Genomic DNA, 18,877 nt, shown 5'->3' on the forward strand with positions numbered 1-18,877 from the left:
TGTGGAGTCGCAATCAGCTGAAGCCCCGTTTCCACGAGCAACTAGTTACACACTGCCCAGAGCCTCTGGATGAGGCGGTTTATAAATGTAATTAGTTAATAAAATCCTGCTATGGCAGACCATCTGCTCCACAGCTGTAACACACAGGAGTCCTCATCACTGGTACTGAGCAGAGCTGCTCATGGAGACTGAATCAGACCTGACTCCGTCCTGATTTGAAGTGCTGTCCTGAACCCAACACCGTTGAGGGGGCTGGGGGCATTGAATCGCCCTGCTGGATCGTATTGGCTCAATGCATGGATGGGGGCCGGAGGACTTGTGAGGTGGGGCTCAGTGGGATTCCTTCCTTCCTTCCTTCCTCCCTCCCTCCCAGAAACCGCCAGTCCCGTTGGCTGCAATTGGTTCACCGTCTCCCTGGAAGAGAAGCTACAATCATGCTGCAGCCTTTCCCAGATGACTTACTGGGACTGGCAGGCTGGCCATCTCTCCCTAGTCACAGGGCATGGGTGTTTCCCCCCAGCCAGGCATCGGGGGGGGGGGCAAGTGGCCTTGTGGGGTTGTTTCCTTTCCCAGGGCATTGTAGTCCAGTTGCCCACGATCTGGGATGCTGCCGCTTGCTCCAGCCTTGCGGGCCCAATGGCTGACGGGAAACTCTGGGCTCCATCACTGGCTCCCTGTGGCGCCCCAGAAAGGCTGGCCCTTTACAGCCCGCTAGCAGCCTGGCTCGGCCTTCCAGCAGCAGCAGCAGCAGCAGCAACGGAAGAGAAGAGCCGGGCAGAGTGTCGTTTCTGCTTCTGCCGCTCCCTGCAAGAGCAGCCATTTCACTGGCACCAGGAACATGGCCACAAGCGATCGTGTGTGCAGAGTCTTCCCAGACAGCCTCCTGGGAGCAAAGTGGCTCTTGTGAGGAGGGGAGAAGATACAGAAGACAGAGGCGCTCTTACCCCTGGACTTTGGGGCTGAAGTCAAGGGCCCCCACACCCCCTAAAGTAAAGTAACGTTGTGCCATCGGGGCGGTGTCGACTCCTGGCACCCACAGAGTCCTGTGGTTTTCTTTGGTAGAATACAGGAGGGGTTGACCATTGCCTCCTCCCACACAGTATGAGATGATGATGATGCCTTTCAGCATCTTCCTATATCGCTGCTGCCCAATATAGGTGTTCCCCATAGTCTCGGAAACATACCAGCGGGGATTTAAACCAGCAACCTCTTGCTCCCTAGGCAAATTACTTCCCCGCTGCACCATTAGCTGGCTTCCACACCCCCTGGGGCCCCCAAATGATCTTTAGTCTGTCCTGGGTGGTATGGTTTGTGCCTTCAAGAACCTACATGTTAAAAAATGATGCTTAACTTGTAGTGGCAGGGAGTGCTCCAAAGGCCTTTAGGTCCAGGCTCCAAAATTCCCTAGGTGCATCACCTTAAGTGGCTCAGTGGGGAAATGCTTGACTAACAAGCAGAAAGTTGCCGGTTCAAATCCCCACTGGTATGTTTCCCAGACTATGGGAAACACCTATATTGGGCAGCAGTGATACAGGAAGATGCTGAAAGGCATCATCTCATACTGGGCGGGAGGAGGCAATGGTCAACCCCTCCTGTATTCTACCAAAGAAAACCACAGGCCTCTGTGGGTGCCAGTAGTTGAAATCGACTTGACGGCACATGTAACCTTTACCTCCGACAGAAGACCCACATCCTTCCCCCTCTCTGCAGTGGTGGAAGGCAGAGCAAGACTGGGAGAGGCCACCCCCTTCGCCGGTCTGCTGGGCCACGTCCACTGATGGCGCCTGGAGCCTCATGCCAGCCAATATTTTTTAGGAGGAGGGAGGGAGAGTCCACTGCTCAGCTTCCCCTCCTGCCACTGAGGCAGTTCAGTATATAACGGCGTCTTGCATCCAGTCGTATCACTTCATCAGACAATTTTTTAATTGGATCTGACCCAATGAAAAGCGACCCGATAGGTCCTGCATCATGTCGAGTCCAGCTATCAGCCCAATGTGATGCCCAGCCCTAGCACTGGGGCCGTCACCTGGTGAGTCTCCCTGGCCTATGTTTGTGCAGCTTAATCTGGAGGGGCAGGGAGAGGGCCGGGCTGATGGGCTGATGGGCAGGATGAATTCACCGACACACCATGGCCAGGACAGGGATGCTTTGTCGCCAGAAAGCCATTGCCTGATCCAAATGGCAACTTAATGCAAGCTCTGCACTCTTGGAGGAAACTCTGTGGATGCCCATGGACTGTTAAACGTAGCTGAAAATTACACGTGGGTGTTTTGGCTGTAGTGGCAGGATCACTCTCTCCCATCCTCTGGCTGATTATTGTCATGAAAATTTGCCTTCCATCAATTATAAGAAGGTCATGATGTTTGCCAGGAAATCCATTATGCATAAATGGCAAATTAATAGTGCAGCCCAGACAACACAATGTAAATATTTGGGGGTCATTTTTCAGGTGCCAGATAGCTGGAAAGAGCAAACTAATTACACAGTTACAAATGCTCAGAGATCAACTACTGCAATTTTGAGATTCTTTTTCTCTTCTGGGGGTAGATATGTCCTAGCTGTCATTAAGGTCTTTCAAACCAAAGTTATTCCACAGCTTCTTTATGGCTCTCAGATCTGAATTCCTGATCCATTCTGTGAGGGCAGTCTAGAAATCGAATAAATAAATAAATAAATAAATAAATAAAATGCAGTGATTTCTGTCCACTTTTGAGGGTCCAGTCTAAATTCCTTAGGGCTGTCTTTTCAACCCCTTGCTGTGTGTCAAATGCTAAGCTGCGTTTGGAAGTGGGCTTCTTAAGCATGGAGTCCTTTGCCTGGACCTATATTTTCAACTTTTGGTTGCAATTGATTTATTCTCCTTCTGGTCTAGTTCCACTAATGTTTAAGGAAGAATATCCCTCTGATTGGATGCATCTAATTACTGAAAAACTAAAACCATATGGGTTGTAAATGGAATATCTTCTCCCTCTGGCCTATGATAATGCTAAGGTGATCCTTAAGAGGTGTATTATGGATATGGATTGCCAGACAGACTTAAGCCAGGCACCAAGCCTTTGCAAGAACCAGCTCAATACCTGTATGACCAGATCTATCCAGCACACAGAAGAGCCCTGACACTGGCTCAGCTGGATGTGGTGCCCTCTGCGGTACCAGACGGTGGGTCTAGGAGAGTTCCCTATTTGGAGACTGTGCCCTTGTGGAAGTGGGAATATTGAGACAACCGTTGGCCATGTGCTTCTGTATTGTTCTTTCTGTCGCGAGCTGCGTTCCAAATATATTGCTCCTCTCATTCTTAGATACCCTGATAATTTGGATGCATTTTATACAAACTTATTTATTTCTGGAAAATACACCTATACCTCGCACATGACAAATTTTGGATGGCTGCAATTAAGATACACACATGGTGTATCAGAAACGGTCAATTTTAATTGTTTTTTCCCCCTTTTTTCCTCTTTTCTTTCTTTTATTTTTGTTTTACCCTATACTATTTTATCTCAATTTTCATGTAATAGAGTCCACGTGTGTATATACATATATACATTTGTATTGATATTTACCTTTTAGGTTACTTTTATTTGATCATGGAGAAATAGATCTGGGTGTCATCACCATATTGATAACACCCTGCACCAAATCTCCTGATTATCTCTCCCGGCGGCTTCATGTAGAGGTAAGACAACATCAGAGACAATATGGAGCCTTGAGGGACACTATAGGAAAGTTCAGATTTTGAAGAGCAACAGTCTCCAATTGACACCATCTGGAATCTGCCCATGAGGTAGGAGCGGAAGCAACCACCTCAGACGTTCCAGAAGGATACTATGGCCGATAGTATCGAAAGCCGCCGAGAGACCCAAAAGAACCAAGAGAGTCACACTTCCTCTGTCAATTCCCAATTGGAGATCATCCATCAGGTCGACCAAGGCAGTCTCCACCCCATAGCCCACCTGAAAGCCAGTCTGAAATGGGTCTAGATAATCAGTTTCCTCCAAGACTGCCTGGAGCTGGGAGGCCACCACCCTCTCAATCACCTTGCCCAGCCATGGGAGGTTGGAGACAGGCCTGTAGTTGCTCAGCTCTGAGGGATCCAAGGCAGGCTTCTTCAGAAGCGGTCTAATAATTGCCTCCTTCAGACGGGTGGAGGGTTGGCCATCTTGGGCCATGAGCCCTCGACTGTGCTCTGGCTCCTCTCGTTTTCCTGCTTGCTGCCTATGCCGGGGCTCCAGCCACCCCTCCCCCATTTTGTTCTTTGTTCAAAATTGCAAAATCCGAATCCGAAACGTTTTGGATTTTAAAAAATGGCCCCAGGGAAAAACTAGTGGGTGGGGGCAGTAGTGCCCAATGGGTGGAAACTACCACCCAGATTTCAGAGGAATTGGGCAAAGGGCTGATTTTTGGTGAATTTTGAAGTATAGGATTTTTCTCATAAGGAAGAAAGGAGGTTTCAGCAAAAGTATAGCTTCATGTTGGGGGGAAAGGGGTGGCCCAGAGCAGAGTAGGGTGGGTGGTAGTGCCCAGTGGGAGCAAGGAAGCTGCCAGAATTATTTCAAAGGAATTGGGCAGAGGGCTGATTTTTAAAGATGTAATGGAGTTTGTGCATCTGTAAAGTTCTTCCCAATAGGGAATGATGGACCCCTTTCTGCCCTGAATCTGCCCCAAAGACATGTCAACTTCAGAAATTTTTTAAAAATCAGCCCTTTTCCCAATTCCTTTGGAATCTGGGTGGCAGCAGGCACCCACTGGGGGACTACCACCTGAACCACTCCTCTGCCCGCAAGCCCCCTTTCTGCCCCGAATCCACCCCAAATAACATCAACATCACACATCAACAACAGCAGAGCTTTGGAAAAAAATCAGGCAGGTTTCCAAAGGTCATGCACATCCACACACACACACCTGCCTGAAATGCAATTGATCTACACACAACAGTGTGAAACAACAACAATGAAATGCACACTGCCCCACTGGCCAATGAGGGTAAAATTTACCCTTAAATTTGCTTAAAAGGAATAAGGAGGCAATTGCCAGCAGATCAGCCCATGCTTTCGCTGGCCAATCTGCAGGCTGGAAGGGCTGGAAATTCAAACAGATGTCAAAACTCAAAATGGAGACTGAAGGAGAAAGACTTTTTGCGATTGCAAAATGGAGTTCCGAAACAGCCGAAACAACAAAACATTTTGTATCCGAAACAGGGATTTTTTGTTTTGGCTACAAAATTTTCTGTTTTGAGCATTGGGTGTTTTGTTTTGGCTACAAAACAGCCAAAATGGCCTGTTTTGTGCACAAAACGTTTTGTGTCCGAAACGAAACGCACATCCTTATTGACTTCATAAGAACATCAGAACAGCCCTGCTGGATCAGGCCCAAGGAGGTGGCCCATCTAGTCCAGCCTCCTGTTCCCCACAGTGGCCCACCAAATGCCTCCGGGGAGCCCACAGGCAAGAGGGGAGGGAAGGCCCCCTCTCCTGCTTCTGTGGCTCCCCTGCAACTGGAATTGGGAGGCATCCTGCCTCTGAGGCTGGAAGGGGGCCTAGTGGGGAACCGTGACATCAGAGTGTCATCCAATTCAGCTTATATGCCAGTGGTGCACTGCCAGGGAAGTCCAATCAGATGCACTCTGTCCACTCCAGAATGCATGGAAATTATTTAAAACTATCATACTAGAAGCTCAGTTGCAATGTATTCCCAGGAAAGGTACCTCCAAATTTTGGAGGATGCCCCCATGGCTAACAAGTAGAGTCAGGAGGGATCTTGGGGTCGTGGTGGACAGCTCATTGAAGGTGTTGACTCAATGTGCGGCAGCTGTGAAAAAAGCCAATTCCATGCTAGGAATCATCATCTTTATTTATTTATCACATTTATAAACCACCCCATCCAAAGGCTCTGGGCTGTGTACAACACGGCTGAAACCTTGGAGAAGCCGCTGCAGTCTGTGAAGACAATACTGAGCTAGATAGACCAATAGTCAGTATATGGCAGCTTCCTATGTTCCTTTGTTCTCTGCTAAGCTCAAAGGAGCATTAACACTCTGGAGATGCCATGGAGCGCTTTGTCATTCTCGGTCAGAAAGTTTTCTGAAATAAAAGCCTGCTGAGGGCTTTGCGGATCTCCTTGGTCTTGATGCTGTAGATGATGGGGTTGACTACAGGAGGGAGCAGCAGGTAAATGTGGGCCATGAGGGAATGCAGCAGGGGAGAAGCGTGTGTGCCGAACCTGTGAGCCACAGACACGCCCATCATTGGGGTGTAATAGACCAAGACAGCCCAGAGGTGAGAGGCACAGGTGTTGAGGGCCTTGAGACGCCCTTCCTTTGAGGCTATGCTCAGCACGGTCTTCAGGATCATAACATAAGACAAGACTATACAGAGGGAATCAAGCCCAAAAGTAGAGAGGACGACAAACAGGCCAGCACAGCTGTTGATGGTGGTGTCTGCGCAAGGAAGCCGGATCAGGTTGGGGTGCAAGCAGTAAGGATGAGCCAGCACGCTGGGTCTGCAGAATGGCAGCCTCCTCAGGAGAACAGCCAGTGGGCCCATCAGGACAATGCTTCTGATAGCAATGCCAGAGCCCATCGCAGCGATCCTGTAGCTGGTGAGGATGTTGGTGTACTGCAGTGGGCTATAGATGGCAATGAGTCGGTCGAGGGCCATGAGCCAAAGAACTCCGGAGTCCATGATGGAGAAGCTGTGGATGATGAACATCTGGGCGAGGCAAGCATCCATCCCGATCTCACAAGCATCGAACAAGAAGACACTCAGCACCGTGGGGAGGGTGGACAGGGACACCCCCAGCTCACTCACGGCCAGCATGGAGAGGAAAAGGTGCATGGGCTTATTGTGCAAGCTCCGGTCCTTCACGATCACCAGGAGAACAGTGCAGTTTCCCAAGATGGCCACAGCATAGAGGGAGCAGAAAAGGAAGGAGGCCCAGATGCTCCCGGCCTCCAGCCCCGGGATGCCCATCATGAGGAAGGTGGGAGGGACGAGGCTCTGGTTTCTGATGGTTCCCATGAAGAAGCACATCCCCATCGAGCACCAGCGTGCCGATAAGCACGCCCCCCAGCCAGCCTAGCAGCTGTAGGCCCCCTTTGCATGGTCCCTCATGGGTGTGAGACACAGTTGCTGCATCTGTCCATGGCTCATTGTCTTCCTGAGGACTGGCTTTGGAGAGAAGCTCCTCTGGCAAGCTTGGATTGTGCCCTTGGCATTCTTCAGGCCAGCCAAACCTGTCACAGCCTGGCTAGGCGATGGATGGCCACGTGTGAAGAGGAACTGGGTGACCAGCAGAGTTGGAACCTGTGCAGGGAATAAGTCATTGTGAAAGGCAACACTGGGATATTCCTGGAATTGGGGGCTGCAGGGGAAGACCAGACTGCGGTGTGTGTGTGTGTGTGTGCGCACGTGCACGCTCTCCCTTGCCAGGGAGTGGGAGATCCCAGCCCTGAAGGGAAACCCAACCAAGGGGGAGGCTGGCTTCGGAAGTCGAGGAACTGGGCCACGGCTGCACAGGCAGTGGGAGCCATGCTGGGTGGGGGGCACTCTGCTTGCAAGAGAAGCAGAGGCAAGGAGGGTGAGCGGAGGAACTGCCCGGGGTGGTGGTGGAGGGAGCTTCTAGATCGTTTATGAACAAGTTAAAAAGCACTGGTCCCAGTACCGATCCCTGGGGGACCACACTTCATACTTCACTCTGTTTAGAGAACTCTCCATTGATTCCTGTCCTTGGTGTCCTCTCCTTCAACCAGTTCCCACACGTGAACCTGTCCCCTTATTCCATGACTGCTAAGTTTATGCAAGAGCTTTTGGTGGGGAACTCTGTCAAAAGCTTTTTGGAAGTCAGAAAAGCCATTAGGAAAGGTTGGAAGGCTCTCTTGGACAAAAATAGAACAATTTGGCCAGTTGGCCAGGTTTTATATAAATAAGAGTAAAATGAAAGTGTTGACAAAAAATATGGACCAGAAATCCAGTGACATACTTTATGAAATAAGTGAATTGAAAGTGGAGAAGAAAATTTAATATTTGGGCGTCTGGTTGACAAATAAAAACTCTTTGTTGTTTTCAAATAATTATATTAAAATATGGAATACAGTAAGAATTGATTTGCAAAGATGGACTAGAATAAACTTATCTTTAATGGGAAGAATTTCAGCTGTGAAGATGAATGTCTGACCTAAAATGTTGTTTCTTTTCCAGACTGTTCCTATAATCAATACGGTAACCTGTTTCAAGCAATGGCAAAAGGACATAACTAAATTTGTATGGCAAGGGAAAAGACCAAGAATTAAATTTTAAAACTTAACAGATGCTAAAGAAAGAGTTGGTCTTACCCTGCCTGATTTAAGGCTGCATTTTGATGCTGTATGTTTGACGTGGTTAAAGCAATGGATAACATTAAGAAATCCCAGAATACCTGATTTAGAAGGATTTGATAGAAGGTTTGGATGGCACTCATATTTGTGGAATGATAAAAGCAAAGTGCATAAAGACTTTCTTAATCACTATGTAAGAAGGAGTCTGATGGGAGTGTGGGCAAAATATAAAAAATGGTTAGAGTGTAAAATAACATTATGGGTATCCCCGATTGAGGCTTTGGCAAGTAAAGAGACAAAGAATGGGGTACCTATAGGGATTTGTTATGTTTTCAAGAGAAGGGCTGTAAATTTAAAAATTTAAATGAAGTACAAAATTTGGTTAGTAATTGGTTTCAGTATCATCAGCTAAATGAATTTTATAAAAAGGATCTTAAAGTTGGATATGTGGAGCAAATGTCGAGATTCGAGAATGAGTTGTGTGAAAATGACAAAAGATTAGTCTCTAAGATGTATAAGTTGTTGCTTTTGGAGGAGACAAGAAGTGGTTAAAACAACCATGATAAAATGGGCTCAAGATGTGGGTCGCAATATAAATATGGCTGCTTGGGGAAAATTATGGAAAACTGATTTAAAGTTTACTGCATGTTATACTTTAAAATAAAATTATTATAAGATGATATATAGGTGGTATCTTGTTAGAGGTTGTTGATTTTTACCCACAATAGGTAAAACAGCAGAGCACTAAGGAATGAGCACACACTCCAGTTACAGAGTAGGTAGCAGAGGATGGTTTGGATATTGCAGCTATTTAGAGAAAAGACATGGAGATCCTTGTATGACTAAACACTAAACATTTATTGGTTAAATACATTTGGATAGGAAAGACCTATCTCTAATCTAAAGGACTACATAGTGGATAGGTAAGGAGAGAGAGAGAGATGTTTCCATCTGCTCTCTAGGAGGAAAGGAAGGATTGTGACTCAGCACAGTAAGTGCTGCAGAGTCAGTCCAGGGGTCATAGAGTAGGGACAGATAGGGAGACCCTGACTCACTGTCTCTACTCCCAATGCCCCTCGTGGTCATTAGGACAGTTGGTGCAAAAGGTCGATGCACTAGAAGTTCATCTCCAACATATATGACACCAAAAAAAATTAGCATTAATGTATAAAAATGTTTCAGACAAATGTTGGAAATGTGGATAATGTGAAGGAACTTTTTCCCATATGTGGTGGTCATGCGGGAAGGCAAAGACTTTTGGGGATATGATATATAATGAGTTGAAGAAAATTTTTTAAATGACATTTCCTAAGAGGCCAGAATCCTTCCTGCTGGGAATAACCCAAGGAGAGTTTACCAGAAGACATTTAACATTTTGTATGTATGCAACCATGGCGGCTAGGATAGTATATGCACAGAAATGGAAAGACACTAAAATGCCCTCAAAAGAAGACTGGTTGATAAAAAATTTTGGAATATGCTGAGATGGCAAAACTTACAGCACTTATAAGGGATGAAAATTTGGAATCTTTCAAACAAGATTGGGAACCATTTTTACTTTACTTATAGAACTATTTTTCTAATATGGACTTTTCAGTAGGGTTTGAAATATAGTAATAACAGCCAGTTGGGTGGGTAAAATCGAGTAGCAATGTGGAGTATCTATGTTTTGAATTATATAGCAATGGTTTATATGTACAGTTAACGTGAACTGTGCAGATAGGTAAGTGGGAAGTCAATATTTATTTAATTGTAAGCTATTGTAAAAGCCAATAAAATTTAAAATGCAAAAAAAGAAAGAAAGAAAAGAAAGAAAGCTTTTTGGAAGTCCAAGTGTACTATGTCAACTGGATCACCTTTATCCACATGCCTGCTGACACGCTCAAAGAACTCCAAAAGCTTAGTGAGGCGAGACTTGCCCTTGCAGAAGCCAGGCTGGTTCTCCTTCAACAGGACCTGTTGTTCGATATATGGCCTCAGGACCACCCCAGGGGCCTTCCATGCCACTTGGAGGGCTTTGGCCCCACGGTTCTCCAGCACACCCAACCCAGTTCCCACCGACTCACCTCGAGCCCTTCTTCTGCTTCTGCTTCTGCTTCTGCTTCTTTGCTCAGCTGCTCCTCACTCTGGCTCCTCACTTCTGAGATCTCCCCTCTGCCCAGCATGCCTGGTGCAGGTAGGGGAGGTGCAATGGCCCGGCTTCCAGTGTGGAGCCCATTATATGGCATAAGACACCCCCCCTGCAGGGCCCAAGGGAGGGGGGCCAGTGGGAATCAGGGCCAGTCTGCTGTAGGGTTTCTTCTTCCTCTGGGTCTGGGGAGCTGGCACAGGATGGGGGCACCTTCGAGACACACTGACCATTCAGTCCTGATGGGACCATTCAGTCCTGATGGGACGATACAAGCACAAACAACCATCAGCCCATCCAACGGATGGAACAGCATCACCGGGCAACATCAGCAGGTCAAATCGCTGAGAACCATGAAAAGGCCACTTAAAAACCATGGAAAGCAGAGCTGGAATGTCCCGCCCATTTTCAGGGGGCCACACTGGGAGGCCCTTTTGCCCAGCTTCAGGGAGGGAAGGGGAGCCCCGCCGGAAGGCATTCCTCTCAGCTACACGGCAGTCACGGCTGGTCCTCCTCACGAGCCTGGGGGGTGCCGAAGGAGCCGAAGACGCCTCTGCTTCCCGGCAGCAGCTCGGGTGCCTCCGCTCTCTCCTGTCCCACTGGAGAGCCTGCTGCCTTCAGGCTGGCCGTCCATCAGGTAGGGCTGTGCAGTCGAGCCTGGCTCTCGGGCAGGGCGAGAGGGAAGAGCAGCCTCTTGCGCTGCTCCCCTTGATGCCCTTCTGGCTCCTCGGGGCAGGCAGCAGGCAGGAGCAGGGAGGCCATATCCTGGCTCTCCAAATACGGGTGCCTAATTTGCATATTGTGTACAATGGCTTGCAAATTAATTTCCATATGCAAATTAGCAGCTGCACTTTCCAGTTGACTTGTATTTGCTCTGAATATCTACCAACAATAGTCAGGGAAGATATCTTTGCCTGACCATTGTCCTTGACATATTAAAAGCAGCACTAGAACAAAACAAAATGCACCGCTTTTTAATTAAGGCTGCAATTCTGTACACACCTATTTGAGAGAAGATCTGATTGAAACCAACGGTGCTTACTTCTAAGTAGGCATGCATTGAACGTAAAGCCAAGCAAGTCCTTAAACATTACACTAAACAGCCTGGTAGGCAGGCAGTGATTCACATCCAAAGCAAACTATCCTCTCAATAAACAAGGCAACTTTCCACAGGGGATGACTGTGCTTGTGAAAGTGAAACCCTCCCTGTGAGACTCCTGTGCTCTTCCTCTCTTAATCCAAGTCCAGTTGAACAGAATAGTGACTGCTCGTTTTCCTCCATAACTCTGCTTCTACAATGGCTAGAGCTTAGCTTTTTTCTTTTTTAATGAAATCTGAAATCTGGGGGAATCCAGGTGGGCTAAGTGAAACCCAGAATTCTGGGTGGCATGGCAAAGCTATTCTACCTCCATTTTGTCCTCCCAACAACCATGTGAGGTAGGCTGAGAGAAAATGTGATTGGCCCAGAGTCAGCCTGTCATCTTCATGGCTGATGGGGGATTTGAATCCCTGCCCAATACGACCACTACACCACTATGGCTCACCTCCTAATTTTTTCTATGAATCTTCTTTTTTTTAGAAAAGCGGGTGGGGTTACAGAATTGGGAGGTGGAATCATAGACAGATGTGGTTAAAAGAAGGGGTGGGGCTACCTGTCCAAATCAGCTAGGGATTATTAGAAAGGGGATTGAAAATAAAAATGCTAATATTATAATGTCCTTATACAAATCTATGGTGCGGCCACATCTGGAGTACTGCGTACAACTTTGGTCACCATATCTTAAGAAGGATATTGTAGAACTGGGAAAGGTGCAGAAGAGGGCAACCCAGATGATCAGGGGGCTGGAGCTCCTTCCTGATGAGGCTAGGCTGCAGCATCTGGGGCTCCTTACCTTGGAAAAGAGGCATTATGGGAGACATGACTGATAGAGGTTTATAAAATTATGCATGGAGTAGAAAGAGTGGACAGAGAGACATCCCCCCCCCCACAACACTCAGGGGCATCACTATAATAGGGCAAGGGGAGACAGTTGTCTGGGGGCCCACTGCCTTGGGGGGCCCCCAGAGGCAAGTCACATGACTGACTCCCCAAACCACGCACCCGCCCAGGCTTCCTTCAGTTATATTCATCCTCCAAAATTGATGTGAGTGTGAAGACCGGGAGCTCCCAGAACAGCAGGTCTTTCTCTAGCACCATGAAATGACTTGCATCGTCCACCATTTACAAAACCTTTTAGAAAATAATTTAGGATCATGTTCTGTTGTGGCACATAGGTAGGTAGGTAGGTAGGTAGGTAGGTAGGTAGGTAGGTAGGTAGATAGATAGATAGATAGATAGATAGATAGATAGATAGATAGATAGATAGATGCTTTTTGTGACCACTATTCAGCCTCATTTAAGATTTATTTACTTCATGAGCTGAGCTTTAGTGAAGGGGGAGGGGGGCGCATTTTAAAATCTTGTCTCTGGGCCCCCTCCAACCTTGCTATGCCCCTGCCAACACTAGAACCTGTTGGAAGTGAAGGACTCTGCACTGTCTCATGCCTCAATGGCAGAGGGGGAAAGACTAATGAGTCAGAGGGCTAGAGGAGTCAAGACATTGGTCATCCTTCCTCTCTACTGCTCTGACACTATCCCTTTGATATGTAGATTGCTACTCTCAAGGGACTTCCTTCATTCCTGCTACTTCCTCTTCCTTTTCTTCTCCCTTGCAACACCCACGCTCCTCTCTCTCTCCCTGCACCATGTGTGCAGAGATGCAGAAACCATCCCTCTGCATCCAGCGAGCTAGCTAGATTAGAGATCCTATCTCTCCACTTTCCTGTCTAGAATGGAGTTTACCAATAAAGACTCCTTATATTGATTTGAAACTATGAACTGGCTCCAAGTTTCTTTTACTCTCAGCATACGCACATGCCTAGGCAGACTCCGCTGTGTTTTGCCTCTGTGCACTCTGCTGTAATAGAAGGGTATCTCTTACCAGAGAGAATTCCCAACAGAACCAGGAGTCATCGCATAAAACTGAAGGTCAGAAAATTTAGGACTGACAAGAGGAAGTACTTTTCCACACAATACATAACTAATCTATGGAATTCTCTTGAACGGAATATGATGATAGCCACCAACTTGGTTGGCTTGAAAAGAGGCTTAGACGCATTCACGGAGGACAGGTCTATCGATGGCTACTGCTTGATGCTATCTGCCAGCAACATCCTCAGAGGCAAGATGCCCCCAAATCCGTTGCAGGGGGGAGCGACTGCTGGAGAGAGGCCATGCCGTGTGGTGGTTGCACCCTGTTTATGGAATAGACTCCCCAGTGAGGTTCACTGGGCTTCATCACTTTGCTCTTTTAGACACCAGGTAAGGACCTTTTTGTTCACCCAGGCCTTTTAAATTCGGGTTTTTCAGTTTTGATTCTGATTTTTAACTAATTTTGAAATGAGTTTTTAAGCTGCTTTGTATTGTATTTTTTTTACGTTGTTTTTTTTTAGCCTACTTTCCAGTAGGCTTATGAGATCACCCAGCATTCTGTGTGTGTGTCCCCGTGTGTGCCCCCCCCATCAACTTCACAACACCTGAACCAATATGAACCAAATTGGTTACAGTTGTAAGGACACATAGGGACACCTCAACGACGTAGTTTGCGATGATGTCATCCACCCCGATCCAAGGTGGCAGATGTGTAAACTCTTGAGGCACAAGTGGGCTGACTTGTGAACCGCCTAACAGTTTTGAACCAAATTTAGTCCAATTGTAGAGACAGTGAAAGGAAAGCAGGCTGATTAGTTCTTACTGGAACAATCTGTTATGATTTAATGTGTGTGTTTTATTGTATGTTTTAATCCTCTGCTGTGAGCCGCCCAGAGAACAATTTTTTCTATGGGGTGGCTAATAAATCAGGTTGTATTATTATGCTATTTACACACAGTCTACCAGATGTTATTATCTGTATTTGGTACTTTAATTATCAGGCCCTTTCCAAGGGTCTAGGATAACTAAAGAATTAAAGATATCATTGCAGTATTCATGCTGTCCTGAGTAGTGTGGCTTTCTGTAGTTGATGTGTTGTAATTTTATGAATGCCCAAGGTGTCGAGATGGTGTTCAAGTTCTTTGGGTACTGCACCAAAGGGCACCAACAACTATGGGTGCTATTATTATTATATTGTATCATCATCATCATCATCATCGCCTCCCCTCTTGCCTGTGGGCTTCCCAGAGGCACCATCTGGTGGACCACTGTGGGAAACAGGATGCTGGACTAGATCGGCCTCCTTGGGCCTGATCCAGCAGGGCTGCTCTTATCTTCTTCATGGTATGGAAATAATATTTCTATTTCTCAACACACTCTATTGTCCAAGATGTCCATTAGCCATTATAGCAGATATGTGCAGCCACTCTTTCAGGGGGATCATTCTATGGTTCTGCAGTCATGTTTAAAGACCTGCTATTCTATAAGAACAGCCGATCAGGCCCAAGGAGGCCCATCTAGTCCAGCATCCTGTTTCACACAGTGGCCCACCAGATGCCTCTGGGAAGCCCACAGTCAAGGGCTGAGGACATGTCCTCTCTCCTTCTGTTACTCCCCTGCAACTGGTACTCAGAGGCATCTTGCCTCTGAGGCTGGAGATGGTCTACGGCCACCAGACTAATAGCAGGGACAGTTTGTCAGTTTTTGGTTCCTTCTGTTCTCCGCCACCAGGGATGTAGCTAGGGGAGAGGGGGCTCGTGTTCACCCCTCTACCCTGCAGCCCTTTGGAGTGAGGGAGAAAATGAATAAAATAGGGAGGGGGGCCTAACCCTTGGGGGGCCCCTCAGGAGCTGGGGGGGCCCATGTGCTTTGAGCCCATCCACTCAATTATAGCTACACCCCTGGCCACCACCTTCCCCCCCTTCCTCTTCATCATCAACGCACAGGTGCACACAGGGATAACACACCATGTGCCCACATGTGCTAGTCAACAATGACAACAAATCAACCATGATGCAGCCTTTCCATCCCAGTGCGCAGGTGCGCATGAGTAAAGCACAACACAAATGGCATCTTGACTTATTCTGTGTTTTACTCATATGACTATGACAAATATTTATATACCACTTTTCAACAAAAGTTTCCAAGGTGATTGACATAGAGAAATAATAAGATAGATCCCTGTCCCCAAAGGGCTCACAGTCTAAAAAAGAAACAGAAGGCAGCCACAGCCACTGGAGGGATGCTGTGCTGGGGGTGAAAAGGGCCAGTTGCTTTTAGAAGAGAATCACCACTTTTAAAAGGTGCCTCTTTGCTCAGTTAGTAAAGGAGTACCAGAGGGGTTTGCAGATGGCCACAAAGTGGTCCAAAGACATGGCCAGCAGGATCCCCGACTCAATGAAGGAGAAGGCGTGGACGAAGAACATCTGTGCCAGGCAGGCATCGAAGGCAACTTCGCTCAATCCAAAGCAGAAGAGGGCCAGCACTGGGGGGAGGGGGGAGAGGGACACGCCCAGGTCCTTGAAGGACCACATGCACAGGAAGAGTACATGGGATCGTGAAGGCGCCGGTCCCTCCAGACGATGGTGCAGTTCCCAGCAATGGAGGCGGCATACAAGACGCAGAAAGGGATGGAGAGCCAAGGGTGGAGCTGCTCCAGGCCCGGGAAGCCCATGAGGTGGAAGGTGGCCGGCTGGAAACTCGTCAGGTTGAGCTCTTCCATACGAGGCCAGCAGCTGCCTCAGTGGGGTTCAGACTTCCTGGAAGGGAAAGAAGGTCCTGCATGCGAGTAAGCCTGCTGCGGTCATAGAGACGGCCCAGGATGGGATGGAGGAAGAATCAGTCAGTGGCCGCAAGGAGGAGAGAGGAGAGCATCGTGAGGGTGTACCAAGAGGAGGCCGCCGAGGGGCCGGGCGGAGTAGCCCTTACAAAGCCAGGTTCAGGCCAGAGCCCAGTTCAGCCACCACGAGGGGATGTCTAAAAGGAACACGATTGCTGCTATGCCTCCGTAGGCAGCCAGCTCTTCCTGCCTTGGTCTCAGTAGCTGGTAGAGAGGAAAAGGTCCATTGCAGCCTGGGGGTGTTTTATGCAAGGTGGCCCTCAAGGGGGGGGGCGGGGGCAGGATGGGTATGGGACCCTATCACCCCCACCCCAAACCTGGTGCTTATCAGCTGTGTGGCGGACATAAGGGGCTCTTCAATGGCCCCTCCCTAGCCTACCTAAAAGGCCAGGCAGGACGGGCCACTTTCATCATAAAATAATAATAATAATAATAATAATAATAATAATAATAATAATAATGCCAACAAGGAAATAATGATCTGCTATTACAAGTCTAGTCCCACTAGAAGAGGTTATTTAAAAAGAATGTACCATATTTGGAAAGAGAAGCCTCCAGATACAGAAATAACAGAACAAAGGCTAGCAGACCAGAGAAGATTCATAATAAGAAATAAAGTATTCACAGGAGTTGAGCTGGAAGAACTGCAAAGAGCAACACAGGCTCCAGATATGGAAGAAGAATTACCACCAACTGAAGCAGTTGCTCAGGCGCAGATGGAGGAGGTGTTGGAAATCGAGGATGCCACTGTTGCTGAACTGTTTCAAAATCAAAACCAGGCAACCGCCCCTTTGCCTTCACCTCAAAAACCCAAATGCCATTTAACAGAAAAGCAACAAGAACTCAAGCAAAAAATAACTGAGCACATGAACCAAACATCCACCAGGGTTCGACTTCCAGCTCTAAAAACAGTTGCCAAAAAACAACTTGCTCAGGCATTAACAGATGTCAATGCTGCACTTGCAGAAATAACAACCAATAATTTGCAAGAAACAAACCAACTAATGTACAGTGCAGCAACAATAACAACACAAGAGCTCGGATATAAGATCAGTGGACGTGTAAAAAAAGAAAGCAGTACATCACCTAAATGGAAGATTAGATTAGAAAATAAAATCTCCAGGCTTAGATCAGATGCTAGTAAATTGAAAGATATAAAAGACAAGAAGCTGAAGAATGAAAACACCAAACAGTATCTAATCCAAAAATACCACCTAGATTCAAGGAAAATGAGAGAAGTCCTGGAAATAATAAAGCAGCAAATAACAGCAGTGTCAAAGAAGATTTGCAGATATGAAGCCAGAATTACACAACACAGGCAGAATCTCCAATTCCAGTCGAATCAGAGACGTTTCTACCAAAGCATAGAAGGAGAAACTGCAAGAAACGTAGAAACACCAAATAAAGAAGAAACAGTGCAATTCTGGGGGAAATTATGGGACAACCCAATAGGTTATAATAAAAAAGCAGGCTGGATGAAAGAGGTCAAAAAATGTAACCAACAAATGCAAGATCTAATAATAACACCAGAATTAATAAGTGAAAGAGCAAAGAAAATTAAAAATTGGACTGCTCCAGGCGATGATGAACTGCACGGTTTTTGGCTTAAACACCTAACAAGCCTTCATAAACAACTATCAAAACAGTTCAATCACATTTTCCAAGGCAGTGATGTTGAACAATGGCTAACAACTGGGAAAACTCATCTCATCATGAAAGACCCAGCAAAAGGTGCAGTTCCAAGTAATTATAGACCGATCACCTGCCTGCCAACCATGTTCAAATTATTAACTGGAATAATAGCAGATGAAGTGATGCAACACTTATTAACTAACAAACAGCTTCCAATTGAACATAAAGGAAATTGCCCGAACACCCGAGGCACAAAAGACCAGCTGCTGATTGACAAAATGTTTTAGAAAATTGCAAGAGAAGAAAAACAAATCTAAGTGTTGCATGGATTGACTACAAGAAAGCCTTTGATTCATTGCCTCACACATGGATACTAAAATGTTTAGAAACAACTGGTGTCAGCAAAAACATTCAGATATTTGTTTAAAAAGCAATGAGCATGTGGAGTACACAGTTAACAATCAATGGTGAGACACTTGGACAGGTTAGCATTAGAAGAGGCATTTTCCAAGGGGACTCACTATCCCCTCTGTTATTTGTAATCGCCATGACCCCACTTTCACAAATACTCAACAAAACAGGCCTCGGATACCAAACATCTAAAACATCCAGTCAAATCAACCATTTGCTGTACATGGACGATCTGAAGTTGTATGGAAAGTCCCAGTCAGAAATCGAATCACTGCTAAACACTGTCCGTATATTCAGTAGCGATATAGCAATGGAGTTTGGACTAGACAAGTGTGCTGCATTAATAATGAACAGAGGGAAAATAAGAAAAACAGAAGGAATAGAACTGCCCAATGGAAGCAAGATCAAGAACCTGGAAGAGAAAGAACATTACAAATACTTGGGCATTCTCCAGGCTGGTAACATCGCACACACTGAAGTTAAAAGAAAAATTGGAAGTGAATACATCAGGAGAGTTAGAAAAATCCTCAAGTCCAAACTCAATGGCAGGAACACCATACAAGCCATAAACACCCGGGCTATACC

General features: G+C 46.7%; 1 protein-coding gene across 2 annotated transcripts; it reads right to left on the reverse strand.

Annotated features, from left to right (window-relative positions):
- Positions 1 to 6,068: 6,068 nt before the first annotated feature.
- Positions 6,069 to 18,418, reverse strand: LOC128349139 (olfactory receptor 51I2-like). 2 transcript variants are annotated; one of them, XM_053305108.1, is made up of 2 exons: positions 16,038 to 18,418; positions 6,069 to 6,921 (listed from the first exon to the last, which is right to left on the reverse strand). In XM_053305108.1, the coding sequence occupies exons 1-2, from the start codon at positions 16,130 to 16,132 to the stop codon at positions 6,069 to 6,071; spliced, it is 948 nt and encodes a 315-aa protein (XP_053161083.1). In that variant the 5' UTR covers positions 16,133 to 18,418. The 2 variants fall into 2 exon arrangements, with proteins under 2 accessions (XP_053161083.1, XP_053161084.1); XM_053305109.1 differs by having other exon boundaries at positions 6,069 to 6,912; positions 16,029 to 18,418.
- Between the last annotated feature and the right edge of the window lie 459 nt (positions 18,419 to 18,877).

The sequence above is a fragment of the Hemicordylus capensis genome, chromosome 3 (assembly GCF_027244095.1).
Source record: "Hemicordylus capensis ecotype Gifberg chromosome 3, rHemCap1.1.pri, whole genome shotgun sequence".
Classification (NCBI taxonomy): domain Eukaryota; kingdom Metazoa; phylum Chordata; class Lepidosauria; order Squamata; family Cordylidae; genus Hemicordylus; species Hemicordylus capensis.